The following is a 21,930-nucleotide window of genomic DNA, read 5'->3' on the forward strand; positions in this document are numbered from 1 at the left end:
AGAGGGAGGGGGCTTCTACTTGGACGAGTTGAGTCTGATGGTTTCTCTCTTCCTCGGTCACCCGCTGGGCTCGAGAGAGCTGTCTGCAGATATCAAACTGCACAGACCCATCTCTCCTGCCAGGCGACGGGTTAGCGGTCAAGCTAACTTCACAGAACCCATCGTTATGGGGAGAGAATCGTTGGAAACATCAGTGCTACAAAGCGAGCGAGAAAAAGCCCCTGCCGATCTCTCATTTGAGGATAAACGAGGAAGCCATGTAACAAATGAAGTTTTAGGAATCATTTTCACATTTTTTTCACAGCCTCTTTTATCATAAAGCATGAAGGGAGGCAGCCATGGCAGGACTTTAGATATTAAGATGACTTGAATTGCATTTAGAAAGCTGCCTACATCGAACAGATGGATGAAACTTGGACAGAGCATGGCAGGCAACCAATCAATGGGATGACGCCAGGCCAAATCAGCCCTGGCTTTTATTTCAGTTTGTAGTTGCATGTCGGATCCGAATGGAGACACGGTGTTAGAGTACCAAAGTTTTCAAATGGAGTATTTTACGACCATATTTCAAGGTAAACGGTGAATGGTACAACTTTATGACAAATAATAACATTCAAATACCATGCATAAAAGTAAATAACAATAATAAAAAAAAACCTGTCAAACAGCCGGTTTAGCCTCTAAACTATTTTTGCAGTTGCCATAGTTACTAGAAAGGCGCAGAGGATGGTGTTCCAATAACAAAGTTCAGTGCCAGCACAAGTGAGAGTCTAATGAAAAAGAGTGGGGTGGCAGGTATGTCAGAACTGATAAATAGAACACTTCCTCACATCCATCGGTGCCAGTTTTGGCCCCGCTAATCAAAACCGAATCACTTCAGAGCCACAGCCAATCACTGGATCACACAATCTAATTAGTTTCAGCAGTCTAGCCAGTCTAAACACAAAAACACACATGCGCAGACTCACAGCTCCGCTATCTTCACCGCTTTATTTTGTGCTTTTTGGCTTTGAGGCTTCGCTTAGTAAGACAGTGAAGAAAATAACCTCTGCCGTCCAATCTCATTCGGGCTTTATTGTTGAAAAGAATGAGAAAAGATTGTCTAGACAGACAGACAGAGCGCTTCACATTAAGTGTGAGAAAAGGAATCTGGTATAGTTAGAGTTATCGGTTTGCAATGGATCAGGAGCTATTGGATGTGGTTTTGGAAGGTGTGTCTTCTTGTGCTCTGTTTGATTATTTTAGTTTGAAAGGCCAACTGCAGAAAGCAGCCTTCGTAAGGTCTGTGAGAATTGCATAGAGGAATCGACCCAGATGCTTTAACTCACCTTGAAGGATATTTCAAACTGCTCGCCGCCCCAGATCTCAAGGCCTGTGTCATATCCTCCCAGTTCCCAGAACCACTGTCGGTTTACAGCAAACAAGCCTCCGGCCATCACAGGAGACCTGCGGGAAGCAGAAAGAGCAACATGCTCAGCCATTTCTTAGAATTCATACTGCATTTTTTAGACAAAGTCTTAATAGAACCTGAAGGACAGTGTGCAGGAAGGACCACAAATTAAGGTCAAATAACCCCTGGAGAAACTCAGGACGGAACAGTCACTTAATATAAATGTATTTAATAAAATTGTCATGATGGATCACTTGTGTTATATTTTTTCTCACTTGTATATGGCTTTGGGTTATATTGAATAAATCAATAAATGTATATAAGAAAAAAAAACTATATTGATGAGTAGGTGGATACACTTGGGCTTGCATGACTACTATTATCAGCAAACTTGTACAGGAAAGTAGTTGACTAATCATCGGGTCTGTGTTTATCATATGTACATGACTCATAATAAGTGCAACTTTGAACACAAATCCAACAGTGCACAGACAGAGAGTCTGTGCCAGAATAATGCTGCTTGCATTGTCATAAATAGTGTAAAAACTTCTAGTTTCTAGTTGCCTCTTGGCAACATCTGATTACTTGTCATTAATTTCCAATTACTATTATTCAGTTGAATTTGAACTGAATTTGAATTGAGGTAGCAAACAAGTTGTGGAATTACCATTTGAATGTAAAGGAGCAGAATTAAAATAAATAGAATCCAAAGCAACTCATATAACTATTTTTAATTAGCAAAATCTGCCAAACCTTAAAAAAAAAGAAAGAAAGCGCTGTATAATCCTTCAAGTTTGAAGGTTTATAGACCTTACAGAGATGACCGACAGATAGCTTTGTCATCACAGAAATAAATGACATTTTAAAATATATTTAAAAAGACAACAGTTATTTTAACAGACAGACAGATAGGTCTTTCAACCATATAACTGTACTAATGTTACAATATGTCAGCTGTCAGATGGTTTGTGTGTAGTGACAGGATTCAGTGGGCATCCCTCCTGCACTATATAACACATGGAACCATCATAGCATGAATTAATAAGCTCCTTTTACTTTCATGCATCTCCCCAGGCTTCTGTGTTTTGAAAGGTGAATCATAATCTACATCTGCAAACAGTCCCTGATGGTAGAATCAGACACAAGCTGGAAGCTGAATTCTGCTCAGTGACATGATCAGGCTCAGAGTTAAAATCACTTATGTGAGAAGTGAGATTTAGTGACCAATTCAAGGCAGATCAAAGTGAGAGAGCATTGCAGTTAAGCAGATGTCAATCAAACATGCAGATGAGTTGCTGTTATCCTCATTGTGCTATTTTCATTAATGCTTACTGTGCTTCCAAAACTTGCATTCAGTCGTTATGTCACATGTACTTACAGGGCTTAAGCCTGCCAATGGGGTTTGAGAGGGGATACTGATGGATTTAATGGATCTCTCCAGTTGTTCAGTGGCGTTTGAATCCCGAGACTTGGCTAAAGCAGACATGAAGCGGTACAACGTGTCTGTTGGTGTAAGTAATGCAATCTTTTAATAGCGCATGTGGGATGAAATATGGTAATGCAAGGGCTGGAATGACAGCATGTTTTGGGATTATGGTTATGCATATACTGCACTTGCACACTGCACAGACGACAGAGAGCCCTGGGTTGAGAGAGGATTTGTGGTGGATTTATTTATTCAGTATTTTGAGCATGGGGGGTAAAGCTGAGATGATCTATGGGCGGACATTTCATCCGTCGTTGGTGGTAGTGGTGCGGGTGGCCTTTACACAGTCACTGAAATTGACAACTGTGTTTACTAAGAGGCGTGACTCTCTAATTGTCCTCTTCGAATTGTTTGCATAAACTAAAAAAGCATAGACAAGCCTAATTTAGATGATGTAGGAATAACGGGTATCATTTTAATCAATGTGCCCCAAGAAATCTAAAAAGACTAGTCTCACGAATTTAGGCAAAATTATTACCAAAAATAGACCTACCATAGACTACTGTTGAAAAGTTTGGGAGTTTTTGAAGTCTCTTCTGCAAGGCTGTATTTATTTGATTAAAAATACAGTAATAAAATTTGATTACAATTTCAGTGAACTATATTTTCTATATTAATATATTTCAAAATATTATTTATTTTCATTATGTCAAAGATGAATTTTCAGCAGCCATTACTCCAGTTTTCAGTGTCACATGATCCTTCAGAAATAAATCTAAGATTGCTGCTGAAGAAACATTAATTATTATGTTGAAAGCTCAATATTTTGTGGAAACCATGATACATTCAGGATTATATAATGACTATAAAGTTCAAAACAACAGCATTTATTTAAAATACAAATATTTTTGTTTCATAAACTACAGTATGTCTTCAATGTTGTGTTGATTAATTTAATGCATCCTTGATGAATAAAAGTATTAACTTTAATTACTAACCCAAACATTTGAATTGCTGTGTCAAAATTACTCCCTTAATCCATCATAGAAATGATTTTAGAGTCATGTTTCAATACACCAAATCATTGTCAAAAACAGTCAGATTGGCATCTTCACTGTTCACTTCATGAAACCATTTCTATGGAACGATTTCAGATTTTTTTGCAGCTCTGATCATCTGATTAAATTCTTTGAATAATATACTGAATCTGCAGGAGGAGTTAAAAAAATAAATAAAAGGAAGGATTTAATATGAAGTCTTAATATCATCTTTCATCAAAGACAAAACAATTAAACAACAGATGGATTGACCTACAAATACATACTGATATATCAGGCTGATTTTTCTCAGATTTAAAATGAAATAATTATGTGACTGCTGAGTGCAGAGTATCTGGTGGAAACCTCACGGTCAGCATTTAACAAAGATGAAAAGTGCAAAGTGCTGCATGGATTCTGTGTGATCTAAACTAAACAGAGCCAAAATATTATGGATGGCTAAAAGCAGGAAGCAGAAAGGAGAATGAATGAGAATGAGCAAGAGAGTAAAGACAAAGAGGCAAGCCATAAACAATAATTGGAGGAATGGGTTTGTGTACAGGCGGCCAAAGTAGATGAGCAGCACGGCGCCAAAATCAATTTACTCTCACGTAATACTCTCTGGCCTGCTTCCTTCCGATTTAATAAGGTGCTGAAATATAACAGTCTACTCAATTAAGGCAGCTAATGGAGGAACAAGCACTCCACTGGAGAAATGACCATGTTGCTTTTTTCCCTTCCACCGCCAGTAACAGCAGCTCCAGCAGATTTTGTGGCATTGTGGAACATGCCATCCTGGAATGGACGTTTGTGTCTTGGCTGTAGCAGACGATGGACTGTGTGGATGCTTAGCCAGCTCATTGGCTATGGGGTTCGCTGATGGTTTATTTGATCAGCTGGGCACCCAGCTAGGAGACTCAGGCGGAAAGAAATAGAATCACTTAGACATCAGGAGAGGCAAGAATCAGCGATGGGGATGATTGGAGCGACCGATCAACAGGCTCCGGGGAGCTTTGACGACTTGACAAGTTTCTTTGACGGCTCTAGCCACAGCTAGGGCTCTTGATTGTATTTGCTCGCTCTCGTCTCCTAGTGCGTTCATGCATGCACAATGACACGGTCCATTTAGGATGTGTCTGTTTTTCAACATTCGGTCTCTTATTCAGACACAGAGGAGGGAGCTGATTACTTCAGGGGGCCGCTTGCGTGGTGAGGCTGCCGTGCGAGGTAAATATAAGGATGTAGGAACAGCTGCGGTGACCGTATTGATTGGCTATTTAGGCCTCGGCGTAAAAGAGTGGGGGTCGATGTGGTGGAGTGTCAGTGTGTGTGAAGAAAAGGCAGGTGAAGGAAGCAGAGAAACCTCTCATCAGGAGTGTTCTGCACCACTGGAGCATTCCAGCAGGTCAAATACATTAATACAGAAGAAGAGAGAGGAAGATACAAGAGAGAGAGAGAGAGAGATAGAAATAGGGGGGCCCTCCTGGATGTAGACCCCCTAGCTAAGTATAAATCTAACAAGATGAGCCCTTCCTGTGAGGCGATGTGAAGTGAAAACGAACATGGAGGGGATCTGTGTGATTTTGCCTGGAGCAAGGAGGGATTTTTATAAGGAAAGTCAGAATGTTGTGTGTTCTCACTCTGCTACCCAGGCACAATGTGTTAACAGACTGTAAGAAAGCAGTTTATTAAGACTATTAGCAGTGTGGAAGAAAGATGGAAATGACAAGTTTAATCATAACAAAAAAAATCAAATTTTACCAAAAAATTACACTTATAATCAGAAAGATAAAAAACAACAGATTCTTTTTTCTTTTTTTCTTTGAAAATTCATGACTGAAAGTAATAATCTATTGTGCAATTTAAAAAGAGTAAAAAACTGTTTTGGTTACTTTCCACTGTATGGAATACAGTGAAATATTTATCAAAATATTTTATTTTATGCCCCACATAATGAAGGAAGTCATAGAGGTTTGGTGCAACACAAAGGTAAGTAAATGATGACAACATTTTTTTTTTTTTTATATTTGGGTGGACTATAAAGGAAATAAAATCCTAATCAGTCACAATGTGACATGATTCCATTTGTCTGTTCATGTTGAAAGCAAAAAGAGGGTGTGATGCAAAACAATCAATCACAAAACAGCCTCTCTTTTTGTGCACTCAGCATAAAACTAAGAACACCTTGTGCATAAGAACACGTGTTTTCATGACTTCTGTGATGCTTTTTATGGTTTTCCTTAAGGAACTTAAGGGATTTGCTATATATATATTTTCTAAACTTCCACAATCAGTTTCTCCTCAGCCATTCTGGACATCTAAAATACATGAAGAGTGCTACTTTGGTCCAATGAGAATTCTGAGTAAGCGGTGTGACAGCGCAGAAATGGAAACCAATGGAAGTGGAAACTTTCTAAGAGTTAAAGCTTAAATGTGTCAGCTCACTAATTAAACGGTCCTGCTGAAAATGTCTTATACTTTAAAAGTACAAATACAGTGGTGTGAAAAAGTGTTGGCCCCCTTCCTGATTTTTTTTTTTTTTACATGTTTGTCACACTTTAATGTTTCAGATCATCAAACAAATTTAAATATTAATCAAAGATAACACAAGTATAACACAAGTAAACACAACATGCAATTTTTAAATGAAGTTTTTTATTATGAAGGGAAAACAAAATCCAAACCCACATGGCTCTGTGTGAAAAAGTGCTTGCCCCCTAAACCTAATAACTGGTTGTGCCACCCTTTGCAGCTACAACTGCAATCAAGCGTTTGCGATAACTGACAATGAGTCTTTCACATCGCTGTGGAGGAATTTTGGCCCACTCTTCTTTGCAGAATTGTTTTAATTCAGCCACATTGGAGGATTTGAGCATGAATGGACTGTTTAAGGTCATGCCACAGCATTTCAATTGGATTTAAGTCCAGACTTTGATTTGGCCACTCCAAAACCTTAATTTTATTTTTCTTGCGCCATTCAGAGGTGGACTTGCTGCTGTGTTTGGAATCATTGTCCTGCTGCAGAACCCAAGTGCACTTGAGCTTGAGGTCACAAACTGACGGCCGGACATTCTCCTTCAGGATTTTCTGATAGAGTGCAGAATTCATGGTTCCATCAATTATGGCAAGTCATCCAGGTTCTGAAGCTGCAAAGCAGCCTCAGACCATCACACTACCACCACCATGTTTGACTGTTGGTATGATGTTCTTTTTATGCTGTGTTGGTTTTACGCCAGATGTAACGGGACACACACCTTCCAAAAAGTTCATCATTTAAAAACTGCATTTTGTATTTACTTGCATTACCTTTGTGTAATATTAAAATTTGTTTGATGATCTGAATCTTTTAAGTGTGACAAATATGCAAAAAATTTTAAATCAGGAAGGGGGCCAACACTTTTTCACACCACTGTATATCTATATTTAGACAAACATTCATGACCCAAATATCTTTGAGAAAACAAGAAAACAAGGCAGCATTTTTGGATTGCCTACATTCTGTTTAAGTCACATAGGAATACTACTTCAGTCAAATGAGAATTCCATTTGGACTGGACTAATCAGTGCAAGAAATGTAAACCATGTGACCAACAAAAAACTCAATGCTTGTCAAACTCAGCTGGTTTGGACCAAAACAATGATAACATCTGAAGAGTTCAGATGCAAAAGCCTCTAAGTATGTCTGATGTTTTTCTTTAAAATTTGTATTTCTTACTGGCTACTATGTATGGGTTTATATGTAAGTACTGGTACTTCTGAATGGGTTGATTCTGGGATTTAGTGCATTTGAAGTGAAAGTACTTGATGAACATATACTATGTGTGGAGAGTTGAGAGCATCTCATCTTTGACCAAGATGTCTTTTAGAGGCTTTTGCATTGGAACTCTTCATTTACTGTTTAATTGTGTTTAATCTGGTTTAGACACAGTGTAAAAAAAAATAATAATCATACAAAATCATAAAAATCTAGAAGAAAAGCAGCCAGATATGCAAACAAACAAACAAACGAAGGCAAACGAGAAATGGAAAACCCAGAGTGGAGTTGGAGCGTGATTATAGAATGCTTTGAGCGAAGATGGGAAATTGCTTTCGCTCCATTGTCTAAACAGTAGGTGTGAAACAAGCACACACACAAACACACACACTCTTCTTTTCGTCTGTATGTAGGACACTCTCTGAAGCAGCTTTCTCTCAGGGTCTTGAGGGACACAGTGGGGTCTCGACCTCTCAGCCCTGTTTCACACTCATTAGCATTCATCACCTTCTCACACAGTGGCCACTCTAAAACTGCTCTCATTTCTATTACCATTCAGCACAGTGACCTAAATGCACAAGCACATGCACACACACACACACACACACACACAGAACGACTCCCTGAGGACATGCATGCCCCGGTTGACGAGACCTCTTGGTGGTCTGCTGATTCCACTGGGGCTAATAAAAAGCAACACTAAGGGGTAATTGGTGCAGGTGATTCTGTGAACTCTGCCACAATTGCCATTTTTAGAGAGAGTGTCTTGTGACTAGGCTCTTTTTAGACTATTAATTTGTGTTATTCCTCAATTAAATACCATAATCTCTGGAAACAGACCTCAGGGGAGAGAGAGGTATTTACATATAGAGTCACAATGAGAGAACTAGAGAGAGGAAGAGACATAGTTTGTGCATTGTATTCTAGCTAAATGTGCTGTCAGTCTGTGTGGCTCCACGTGTCTGTCCTCTGTGGATGTGCTCTAAGTTAAAGGGTATGTTTGCTTTGTGCTCATTCTAATATAAATAATAATTTGTTCAGGCTGGTTGGAGACAGCCCTTCAGAGAAAGCCCCTAAGAGCAGCTGGCATCGATCCCTGTCGCTCCTGACATACATTCAGAGTGAGTAAGGACGTGCAAAACAATGTATTTTTGGAAACATTTTACTATAAGCTTTAGTTTGTTAACATTAGCTAGTGCATTCGGTATCATGGACTAACAATGAACAACAATGTTTACAGCATTTAATAATCTAGGTTAATCAATCAATTATATTACTCATTTTCATTTTTGTTTATAATGCATTAATGCTCATTTACACTTTAAACGTTAAAATGTATTAGCACGTATAGAAGTTAATATGAATAAATGCTTTAAATATATTTATTACTTACACTTTATAATGTATCAACTGAATGGTTAGTTTAATTAAGGTAGTTTTTGGCCCTTATGGTTACATAAGATAACACGTCCAAAATAAATAATGTTTATTTTCATAGCGAACTCAACTGAAGACATTTATCACTCAACTGAATGTGGAATATTATATTTTATATTTTATAAAATACACTAGCTTTCAAAAGTTTGTGCTCAGTACATTTTTTAAGAAATTCTTTTATTTAGCAAGGATATATTAAATTGTTTAAAAATGACATTAAAGACTTAAAAGTCTACAAAGTTACAAAAAATTATTTCAAACAAATGCTGCTTTTTTTAGGCTTTCTATTCATCAAAAAATCAGTTTCCAGAAAAATATTAAACAGCAGTTTTCAACATTGATCAGAATAAGAAATGTTTCTTTAGCAGGAAATCAGCATATCCGATTTCTTCAGGATCATGTGACACTGAAGACTTCAGCTTTGCCATCACAGGAATAAATTACATATTGATACATGTTAATATGTTAATATATTCACACAGAAAACAGTTAAAAAGTTTTGAATTTTGCTTTGTTTTTATTGTATTTTTGATCAAATAAATGCAGCCTTGGTGAGCCTTTCATACAAATGAATCTTCTTTAACACTCACTCAAGATGCATTAACTCCACATAGCATCTTAAAAAAGGCAAAGCTCAAGAAACTAAAACAAACTTCCTAAAACATTTGTTTAAATGTGTATGGCTGTAGCACTATAGTAATTTACCGGGGATTAATTTAAGCCACAGCCAGCTGTCAGTAAGCTAATTAAAACACTACCACTGAAAATATCTAATGACAAAAAAAAAAATAAAAAATAAAAAAACACTTCTAGAAAATCTAGCCATGCATCCTTCATGACCCATTCATAATTCAAAGTATTTGTAAGAGAAAAATAAGAAAACAAAAACAACTTTTTTGCATCACCTTCATGCTGGACTCCCCCCCTCCTTTTCAATCATGGAAAAAGTGCCAGCCACGCAGATGCCAATCACAATTTACATTCAAGGCCTGAGCAACATTAATCCAATTAAGTTCTCTCCAAATACAACATTTATGAAGCTTAAATGTCTTTGTGGAGCAAGGAGGACACAGGCTGAAGAGCTCATCAGCTTTTCTTTTCTCTTTCTCTCTCTCTCCCATCATCCCCGCTGTCCCTGTGATTTCCATAAATATAAATCCACTATTTACTCCCATCCCTGGCAAATTCAGCAGGAAGATTTCCATTCTCAGTAGAAAAGACCTCCATTTGGAAATGTCCAATCTTGCTTGAATGGTGGGTGGGAGGGGAGCGAGTTCCGGCATAATCATCTCTTTCTGACTCCTATTGTGCAGCTGCGTATTAAATGGTTAAATTCACGCGAAACTGTGGGGGACTTAGAAGAGATTTGTAGTGGGAAATCATTTTCAGTGTACTTCCTTGAAGTCAAGGTCAGAGTATGCATAAAGTGAGAGAGACACAGAAAGAGACAGAGACGGTAAGGCGGAGAAAGGATTGCGTCCATTGTCATCTATCATACTTTCCAGGAATCCCATTATACCTGGAGAGAAAACTTCATACATTTGCACATTTTTGTGAGTTCAAGGTGTCGTACACGCCAAGTAAGGGGATATGTGTGAAAGGCAAGGCCGTGAATCACTATTAAAGCATATGTACACCATGAATCCATAATTTATTTCCTCCTCAGAGAAAGCCGGAAGATAGGGGACAATGCGACCCCATTATAGAAAGCCAACTCTAATGAATAAAGGGCCAATAAGGTCTGTAATATATGGAAATAGGATCCTGCTGTTATCATCTCCTGCCATTGACTGTGACTTCTCATCCTGGCCAGAAGGGGGCGATGTGAGGACAAGGATTCAACTTCAGCTCCGAGTTCCCTGTAGATTGGGATAGATTCACAGACTGGGGTTATAATGTAATTTAACCCAACAGCTAACGCATGTCGCAAGGTAGCGAGGTGAATCATTCGCCGTGCTTCCATTAACACCAATATGTTGGGTTTACTACTCTTTCTTCTTCTCTCAATCAATCAGAGAGAAGTCAGGGAAGAAAGCTCTGACTTCTCAGCGGATCAGTCATTGCACAAATGAGCTGTGATCCAGATAGAGGGCCCGCTTTCATCTTGTAACAAGCGGTAAGATCTATATTAAGGCTTCTTAGCTGCGTACGCTTCACACATGTGAATGCGCCAGTCTAGGTTGCTCAGCCAGCAGTCGAGGCGAGAGGTAATAAAGTATTAAAATAAAAGGATGGGGGATTTTGAAAGCCAGGATTCTGTTCCACGGTCGACGGCGGCTCGCAGGAGAGGCTCATTACGTATCCGTCACGTCGCAAAGTTTTCCGCATCTCTCTTTCAGTGCCGATGTCTCACAGAGAGCAAAAAGGGTGCGTGGAGACTGAACGGATGTGTTTTGTCTTCCCCTCCTATGCTTCTTTTTCACCCTCATAAAAATGCCTCAGCCTGCTCCTTCAGAAGTAAAGTTAGCAAATTGGCAGAGGAGACGTCACCCCTCTAGCAACACGGCTCTGACGGAAGAGTCTTAGCCCACGCGAGAGGCTTGAGTGCGCGACGAGAGACACATCAGCTTAACTTTGGCTTGTTAACTGCTTTAGGCAGATGTTATGTACTGTAGGGGGACTTTTCACAGAGAATTGAAGGGAAAGATAAACAGCATACGGGGGACTTAGGACTGCTTGGTACACCAGACAGAGTTAAACAGAACTGTTTGTGACAGTACACGCGTGGAATGGAAGGCATCAAATCTCTGTTGTGGTTTGCAATATGCATCAAACAGGCCTGAGTCTGCAGAATGGATCGAATTTATAAAAACCCACTGATATGTTTGAGGGTTTAGTGTCACATTCATGAGCAATGTTTCTGCCCTTCCTGTGAGAGAGACAAAGTGAGTGAGAATGGGAGCACAGATATGCAGGTCAGAGTAAAATTGTGAGCCGGTGGGAGTTGAGTTTTATTGGTGGCATGGTGTGAAATAAAAACACTGGAAATACATGCATTTCTCTCTCAGAACTGAACTCTAGTATCACTCTGTCTTTGCATCCTGCAGTCCAACTATCCCTCTTAATTCCCCTCAGAGACTGGCATGTAATGAGAAATGTCTCCTAGTACTCAGACTGTATTACAGAAGATATGAAGAATATTACTTTCTGCATTGATTTTGTGTATGTATTTCCCCTGCTTTGATTTTTCATAAGCATTTTCGCCAAATGACAAATCACAAAATGAATAAAACTTCAGTCACTAGAGAAATCAAATCCCTAGTTCATACACTCTTGTTGTTGTTCATTACTTTTACTTCAGATCAAATACATAAAAAAACCCAAATAATGTTTGAAGTGCCAAGACATGGATTTTGATTAATATAATTTCCCCTATCCTAAAAAAATCTTAATTAGAATTATCAGGTATCTTCAACTAAATTAAACATTTTACTTAATTGCTTTTATTGTAATAAATTATTATAATATTATAATTCAATATATACTGCAATACAATTTATATAAAGCTGCATGCATAAAACAAACAAAGCATGGCAAGACTATCAGAGAAGAAGAATAGTGGGTAAAAACCAAAGGTCAATGACAAGGAATGTCAAACAATAATAGGGATGGGTACCGAGAACCAGTATTTTTTTGGACCGGTACGTAATTGGGTCAGTATCAGACTACCGATAAGCTTCAGGACAAACGATACTGTGATCGGTACTTGGGTTGTTTTATCTTTGTATACTTCGAATTAGAAGCTGCTGCTTGTAATTTTCCTTCACTGACTGATGTGGCCAACGTTTGCTCGACGTGCGTGTGATATCCGTGCGCATGCGCGGTGTGTGTTTGCGCAAGAGTGAAACGTTCGAAAGTGTGAGCTCACGTTACAAAACTAAGCGACACCAGTGTCAGATGCAATATATGCAGTAGTGTAATAGAGAACAAAGGAGGCAACACTAGTAATATAATGAAACATTTACTAACAAAACAACATCTACCTCAAGCAATGTGCTGTATTTACTATGTCTCCCGGCTCCGACTCCACCTCCAACTGCAACTCGCGAGACACATTGACATCAAATGTTAATTCAGCGGTAGAGTTACACTCACGAGACACTGCACTTATTCGCAATCACAAAAGTACATTATTTGCGTGTGCAAAGCCTTGCCGGTTAAACGTTTCATTCGCACGCTGTTCTGACATGCGCTTATTCAGAGTGCGTGCATAAAAGGCCGGTCAAACAGCACCTGATTACTTAGTTATCTTAGTTAATGTCTAATTGTGCTAATACTGTCAAAAACACACAAGGTTTACATATAAAAACAGTTATGTCTAAAGTGAAAGTAAACATTTGAAACGGATGCCCGCAGCTCTTAAATGGACAGTACTGAACATGCTGCCGATTGTCATTAAAGGGATAGTTCACCCAAAAATTAACATACTGTCATTATTTACTCACTGTCATGTTGTACCAAACATGTATTAATTTCTTTCTTGTGCTGAACACAAAAGAAGATATTTTGAAGAATGTGGGTAACCAAACAGTTGCTGGTCCTCACTGACTTTGATAGTAGGGGGGAAAAAAAATATGGAAGTCACTCGGAAACCAGCAACTGTTGGGCTTCCACATTCTTCAAAATAACTTTTATGTTCAACAGAAGAAAGAAATGCATTCAGGTTTAAAACAACTTGAGAGTGAGTTACACATGGGTCTGCGGTTGTGAGGCCAGTTGGATGTACTGCCAAAATCACGGGCAACAGCTCAGGTGGACAGTCAGCATGCCAATTGCAAGCTCCCCCAAAACTTGCGACATCTGTGGCATTGTGCTGTGTGATAAAACTGCACATTTTAGAGCGGCCTTTTATTGTGGCCAGCCTAAGGCACACCTGTGCAATAATCATGTTGTCTAATCAGCATCTTGATATGCCACACCTGTGAGGTGGATGGATTATCTCGGCAAAGGAGAAGTACTCACTAACACAGATTTAGACAGATTTGTGAACAATATTTGAGAGAAAAATAGGCCTTTTGTGTACATAGAAAAAGTCTTAGATCTTTGAGTTCAGCTCATGAAAAATGGTGGCAAAAACAAAAGTGTTGTGTTTATAATTTTGTTCAGTGTATTACCTACTGTAGGCAGTTTTGGAGAGAAGAGTAATAAGCAGATTCCCTCCTTCAACATCTCTGAAACAACTGACTCTTCGCCAGGAGTTTGATTGACAGGCGATCTGACCAATCATAACGCTGAATCTGCCATTTTGTCCGACAAACAAACTAGACAGAAATGTAGATTTACATCAGTGGACTTGAGCTTGAAATATGGTGTGTATTGACGTCTTTCCACAATTGAAACAAGATACCTTCTGATCAGTGCACCCCATCCTATTATCGTGGGCCCCCCAACACATTATTCATGAGACGCTTCCCTGCCAAACACGGAATTTTCAGGGTTTCCGTGTTTTCACTGTTACAAGCTAGGGGGCGCTATTACACATCTCCTGAATGAGTCTGGAAAGTGCCGATCAAAAACACAGACCAGGAAGAAACGAGCAATCTCATATGTAAACATATGCATATGAAAAATAATGCGATCATCAACACTAACCGCATATAAATGAAAACTGCCTAATGCAGAGTGAAATGTCAGTCCAGAAAGTGGTAAAGGCCTGTGCAAGCTTTGGGAGTAGGCCTACTGGTGGAAGCCATCTACTGCATCTTTGCTTTGATAATATTACTGAATATGATCCAGATGTTACGGTGGCCGAGAGAGCTCAATGCGCAGCAACTTCAGAAAACACATGCAAATAGAAAAAGCACCACAGCAAATCAAGAAAACATCTTCATCAGTTTGACAGCAGGTGCTGCAAATGCTCACAGCACAACCAAATAAAGAATTTTACTTGCAGCGCATTTCTTTGTTTGGTTGTGTTGTGAGCATTTGTTTTCTTAATTTGCAGGTGTTTTTTTCTATTTGAGTTCTCTCAGCCACCGTAATATGTAGTATTTGATAAATATGCAATTTTCTCAGCTTTTCGCTCAAAATTGTGCTTTTTTTTTTAAACCTACCTACAATCAAGTGTTGATAAAAAAAAAAAAATAAAAAAACAACGCTTGAAGCTAGAATAAAATTGATTTTTTTTTGTTTGAAACTAGAGGGTCTGCTCTTTATTTTTATGTATTGCATGTTCAAATATTCATACAACAAAATATTCTGGGGACCATTACATTTTTGTGAAAATCAGCAAAAACGCTGGCGGTGGCTGGCAACTTTTTTCAAAAATGCTGGTGGGCAAAGAGTTAATAACAAAACATCAAAAAATATGGTCCAGAATAATGTTTAGAGGTGTAAATATGGGTATATTTTTTTGGTCAACTTTTCAACTTTAAACATTAATTTCACTAAAGATTGACAAAAAGGGAGTTTTTCTGCCTGCCTATATAAATGTTCTTGGCACACGCTTGTCGCATGTAGTCAGTAATGCTGACAGCCCAGCAGAGTGGAACAGATATACAGAGGTGTGTTTGATCCCTGACAGGTGGGCATGGGTTGAGCCAGTGACTGCAGAAAATATGACTTGCCCTCAGGCCTTGGAGGAGGAGTGGGATGCTGGATGAACTACAGTGGGCCGTACTGAGCACAGCATACATAAGAACCAGCAACCCGAGGGGAGGGAGAGGTCTGGAGTCCACAGAAAGTCACAGAGGTCTGTGGATAAAGCCCTGCAGCATCCCACTAATGTTAACATTCTAATCCACATTTGTGCAGCAGCAGTCATTAAAGACTGGTTGTAAGACTGTATAAGAGTGTGTTTTTGTGTTGGTGTACATAAGTGAGTGAGAGAGTCTTCACTCAGACTTCTGCAGAGGAGACACAGAGCGCCTGCACTTATAAACACAAACACACACTCCGCCACACTCAGGAAAGCTGATTTTCTCAAGACCTCATATCCACCCCAAGAATTAATCCACAGCTTAATGCCTGGTATGGCTAGTCTGGGGCGCAACGTGCTGTGATGTGATAGGGGACCAAAAAAGCACGCAGACACACACACACACACACAGCACATATTCACTCTCCCAACACAGAAGATTGCCTCTAATGCAGTGATTTCCATCCAGGGGTGAAAGAATTTCGATTTTGTTTGGTTAAAACTATAAAACACAAGTTATGTCTTTTAAAAAATTATTTGTAAAAGATAAAATAAAATAAAATAAAATTTGTTGACAAAAATAATGTGATTTTTTCGGCAATAAACCACTAAACAATTTGAAGGAAAGAGATCAAAATAGTATGTGTGAGTCAATTTATGTGGATGGATATTTGCTTATATAAAGACCCCAGAGAGAAATAGATTTCTTTTTCCACTCAACTCACTTGGCAGCTCCTAAGAAAACAACCAATTTTTCCTCATTTCACTGCATCAAATGTCTCAAATCAAACTAAATCTGGTTATAAAATAACAGATTCAATATTTCTCAAATTGCTTCAATTTACTCAAATTGTCTCAGTTTGAAAGGAAGATACTTGATGTGTGAGTTTTTCACCCATTGTTTTTAATTTAATTTTGAGAGAATTATTGCAATAATGGCCATTTCCAGTATAATCAGCATTTGAAGAAACACATTTCTGGTTAACTGTAGATGACTTGATGCCTTCCGATGGGATTGTGAGACTATATCAGACAAAAAAAAAAAAAATGCAGGAAAAAGCTCTACTGCTTGTGAAGCTGAAGGTTAGAGAGCAGAACTAATACTAAACCCTGAATCATGGATTGACGTGAGCTGTGGTAAAAGTTACCAAGTACACAATGAAACACAATGGAACAGTATGGAAATGAAAGACTCCTGGCTAATAACTGAGGGTATCATAAGTGCAGGTCACTGGTCAGAGTGACATTTCATATATCCTCTATTCATGCATCACAATACAGGTTTAATGAGGTCAATCACAATGTCTCAGTGCAGTACATATAAATGAGATTTTGAAACAGACTGGCTGATCTAAAGCTAAAGCAAATTGGAGCGGGAACAATAAAGCATACAAAAAAAAAAAGGAAGTCAGAAAGAAAAGAAAAAAGACCAAATTGCAGGATTTTCATTGAACAAAAAGGAAAAAAAGAAAAAAAATGTAAAGGGCAGCAGATGTTTTTTTTTTTTGATTTGCCAAAAAAGAAAACAAAAAATCTCTGCAAAATTGTCCACTTATGTGTTTTAGGATCATTTATTGGTTCAATTTGCTCAATAAACTGTGATTTGGAAGAATATATGGTATGTTTGTGTTTCTGTAACTCAAACTGTAGAGAATAGCACTAAAAAGAGTAGAAAATGTGTTTATATGTGTTTAAATTGATATAATATTCTAAATGTCTTTACTTAAATTTTGAAAATTGATCAACAAATTAAGATAAATGTTTAAATATTATAAAATATTATAATATTACAAAAGACTTCTAATTCAAATAAATTATTTTTCTTTGTATTCATCAAAGTCTTGAAGACAGAGAATAATGGCTGCAGTTTTGATATCACAGTAAAAAAATTACATTTTAAAATATTAAAACAGAAAACAGTTGTTTTAAATTGTAATATTTCTCAATATCATTGTTTTTTTCCCCCTGCAATTTTGATCAAATAAATGAAGAATGTGCTTGTCCATTACACTGCACTACTTTACCAGTATTTATCTATGTGAACACACTAGAAAGAACTGTTTGAGACTTTATTATAATGGCATGTAACAGTGTAAGACTGATTTCACTCACTCATATGGGTCGCTGGGGTCTGGTCCTTGTAGCTCAGATGGGATGGGAATGCGTTTGTAATACATCTCCCAGTCAAAGGCTCCCCTCATGGCGTCCCCTGCCTGTGCTTCGTATCCAAAGTGGTTATGGTCAATCACGTCTATCATGGGACACACAATGGTTTTGTGGTTCTGGGCAATCTGGTCTGCAGGCAGAAGGCAAGAAGAGAAAAAGGAGAAGAAGTTAGGCAATTCTAGAAATCTACCATTTCTGTCTCTTCACAAACACTGCGTGGAGAAGAGGAGGAAAAAAAAGAAATGGGAGGCAGTGCGTCTCAGGAGTCTCCCTCCTCTCCTGGATCACTTGCTCTCCTTCACTCTGCTTGGCTGAGTGTGGCGACCCTGTGAAATTTAAAGCCGCCACAGCCGCCCGGCGATTAGAAACAATTACAGCGCTTCAAAGTAGGTTTGCTCCATGGAGGGCCGAGCAGAAAGGACCCTCGGCCCTTAACTCTATCTCTGTCAGTCAGCAGCCACTAAGCCGTCCCAGATCTGTCACCCACACTCTCCCTCAACACCACTGCACTACTGGACCATGGAGATCACAGAGAGAAAGCAAAAGAGAGGGAACAGACCTGGAACACGGGCTTAAACACACAACACCACACACCTTAAACAAATACATCATGAAGATTAAAATTAAGAGCACAATCCCCACAGTCTGTCTGAAACTGAGGCTGCAATGACCATTTAGTAATACTCACAATGATAATTCCTGATCATTTTATTTTAAAACATGAAGTCTCTTAAAACACACTTTACTAGACTTTTATGCACTTGGGTTTAATCCAAGGCAATTTACGCTGCATTTACATTATTTTATCAGTCTGTGCATTATTTGGGAATCAAAACTATGACTTTGGCATTGCTGAGCTATAGGATTGATGTTCATTTTTATTCAGCATGGATGCATTAAATTGATCAAAAATGACAGTGAGGACATTTATAATGCTACAGAAGATTTCTCTTCCAAACAAAATGTTTTCTGTTTATCAAAGAATCCTTAAATAGCACAACTGTTTACAACAATAATTACAAGAAATGTTTCTTGAGCACCAATTCAGCATACTTGCAGAATTTCTAAAAAAAAAATCAACAGCATTTTTTTTTTTTGCCCATGAAAATAATGAAAATTCCTACCATAGCATAATTTCCACCACATCTCAAATTATGCATTAATTAACATTCTTTGATGGAAATTGCATTTTGAACTCTTTTGTGCTAATAGCAATTTTACAAAGTGTCTTAAATACCTAAAATAATATTTTCACACATTTTGAATAATTTGACAAAATTATGCAGCTTGAATGGAAAATGTTTTACACTAAACATAAAAAAGTTTTATTTTCTGTTTTCACACATCATGTCTTGTTTCATCTCAAGATCTTCACTGACACTTCAGTCATATTTCTTGAAAAACTGATATTAGATATTTTTCACACAATAAATACTGAAACTCTTTCACTTTTTGTTTAGATTATAATAGTTTTAATACATTAAATGTAACAATTCATTTTTGATGTTTTTTTATTATGAATTGTCATAGTTTAAGATTTAAAGTCTAAGTGTAGGAGAAGGGCTAAAGTAGGGCTGAGCGATATGGCCAAAAAAATATCACGATAAATTGTTTTCATGTCAGTCGATATCGATAATTATCATAATAAATGTCAAATCTTTATTTCTTTCAAGTTTAAAGGCAGATTTTTGCTCCCAAGAGAAATTTGTAGAAACCAGACCATTAATTGTAGATTTAAACTACTCTTTATGGTCAGAACATTACAAACACTTCCTATTGTTGAGTTCTTTACACTTTTCCAGTGATTTTTCCTTAAAAAAAATAAATATCTTAACAGAAAAATGTATTTCTTAGTTTCTGCATGTTCTAATGAGTGATATTGTTTCAAATCATGAAACATGTTGTTGCCTGACTTTAATTCGATATGAATATCCCATATTTCTGTCATAATACCATAGTGCAGTTAGTGTTACTACAGTAAATCCATGGTAAATGATGGTGATTTGTAGATTGAAAAGTCTTCTGACTGTCTCATTAAGCAGTGTTTATCCTGCTTGTCAGCACTGTTTCATCTGGCTTTAAACTAGTTTAAATAACCGAGTCATTTGTGTTCTTCGCTGAATTCAAGCGCTTCACACTGGATTTCACAGCGCTGTTTAGTGCTCATGTGACCAAGACTCATCAGTGAGTAAACGCATCTGCTCTAGTGAGCTCGCGCTGCCGTTTGAACATTGAGCCGAGTGGAAAAACAGTCTGTGTGACCCACTCCAAATGAGAAGTACTGTTTCGTTCTGTCTTTGGTGCATAAACTTGGTATCAAATATTCATCGAACTGTTGTTATTGTTTTATCGAGGAAAATTAAATCGCGGTAATTATCGTTAACGTTTAATCACCCAGCTCCAGGCTAACCCAATATGTAAAAGATATTTGCAATGCAGCAAAAAATAAATGTTGAAGGAAGGTATGGTAAAACTTTTCCAAGACGCTTTTAAAGTGATCTCCATATAACGCAAATTTAAAAAGTTGGAAAAGTGTGGATGTAGGTTGTATGTTTTTTATTTATTTTTTATTTTTTGGAATGCTAGTCATTAACCTCCACTAGTGTTAATTTTGTCAGCTATTTTCAATTTAAGTCTTAGTCCCGTGTTCCTTGTTAGTTTTATCATATTTAGTCAACCTTATCCTATTTAGTTTTAGTCAAATTTTAGTCTAGTTTTAGTCAAAGAAACCTGAAGTATTTTAATCTAGTTTTAGTCAATGAAAACTTGACATGTACATTTTAGTTATCATATTTAGTCAACCTTGTCCTGTTTTTGTTTAGTCAAGTTTAAGTCAATGAAATGTATGAGCATTTTAGTCAGATTTTAGTCAATGAAATTAGGCACATTTTCGTCATGCTGTATAATGGTTAAACTGATAAAAATTATTTTTGCTCAAAATTATAATCGTAGTGATTGTTGTCATTTGAGAAATTTACTTTTGCATTTCAATTTCTCCTGTAAGCACAAATCAATAGAATGTGGACTCATACATGGTTTATTTGACCTCATCTAGTGTACTGATTTATTATAGGCTTTTTTATTATATAAATCAATACCAAAGACTTATGCACTTTCTCTGTCTACATTATGAAAACTGGTCAAACAAATGAAAAATATTATAACAGTGAAATTCTTAGTAATTCCACTAAATCCAAATTGCAATAGCCTATTTCTCTATTAAAACAACAGCGGTTGAGTAAGTGCAACCACAATCGCAAACAATATAGTCGAGATCTCATGACAGAAGTCAGACTGGCTGAATGACACTTTCATTTAGATCACTAAACCCCAGCTTGTTTGTCAGATCATCTTCTGCAATGAGGAGCGAGCTCGTGCACATGGTTGCCAGATTGCTTAAAATGAGCAAAACACCGGGCAGAAAATGTATCCTTGTAACAGCGAAGCTCTGATTCGGGGCTTTGAACTCTTGATACCTGGCAACCGCACACATGAAAGCTCGCGTAGTAGAGGAGCGTTGAGCAGTCTGCAATAACATTTTGTCTCCTTTTTTTGACGAAAATAAAAATAGGTTTTTGGTAAAGTATTTATTTTTTTGAATGCATTTTAAGTCTCATCTTTTTTCGTCAACAAAATTACACGTTGATATAGTCATAGTTATCGTTTATTGACCTTATTGTCGTCTCGTCTTAAATCATGGGCAAAAAGCTCGTCAACAAACATTTTTCGTCATAGTTTTCGTTAACGAAATTAACACTAACCTCCACAAGCGTCCAGCATCCATCCATACGATGTGACGGCAGCCAAGACACTGTCCTCTCCACTGATAACTGGAGTGTGGTCAGACTAATTTAGTCAGTTCTCAGGAGGTCTCCCATCCAGATACCAGCCAGGCTCAACTGTGCTTAGTATTAGTGGATAACCAGTCAAGAGCTGCAGAGCTATAATCTGTTGGCTTTCTCCTGCAGTAGATATTTTTCTCTGCTTTTTCTATTCTTGCATAGTGAACACAGGCAATTTTGGTAGTATCCCAGTAGCCTAACTACAACCAAGCACAAATGACAAGAATACACATGTATTGCA

The 21,930-nt window shown here is 37.8% G+C and overlaps 1 protein-coding gene across 13 annotated transcripts in view; it reads right to left on the reverse strand.

Moving 5' to 3' along the window:
- Window positions 1-21,930, reverse strand: part of galntl6 (polypeptide N-acetylgalactosaminyltransferase like 6) — a 348,569-nt gene that overhangs the window by 9,256 nt on the left and 317,383 nt on the right. For all 13 annotated transcript variants that reach the window (XM_058772469.1, XM_058772440.1, XM_058772459.1 and 10 more), the window contains 2 exons: window positions 17,794-17,977; window positions 1,329-1,446 (listed from right to left, as the gene is read on the reverse strand). In XM_058772469.1, the coding sequence (XP_058628452.1) occupies window positions 1,329-1,446; window positions 17,794-17,977 (302 nt within the window). The remainder of the gene's footprint in view (window positions 1-1,328; window positions 1,447-17,793; window positions 17,978-21,930) is intronic.

This window comes from Onychostoma macrolepis, chromosome 01 (genome assembly GCF_012432095.1).
Source record: "Onychostoma macrolepis isolate SWU-2019 chromosome 01, ASM1243209v1, whole genome shotgun sequence".
Taxonomy (NCBI): Eukaryota; Metazoa; Chordata; class Actinopteri; order Cypriniformes; family Cyprinidae; genus Onychostoma; species Onychostoma macrolepis.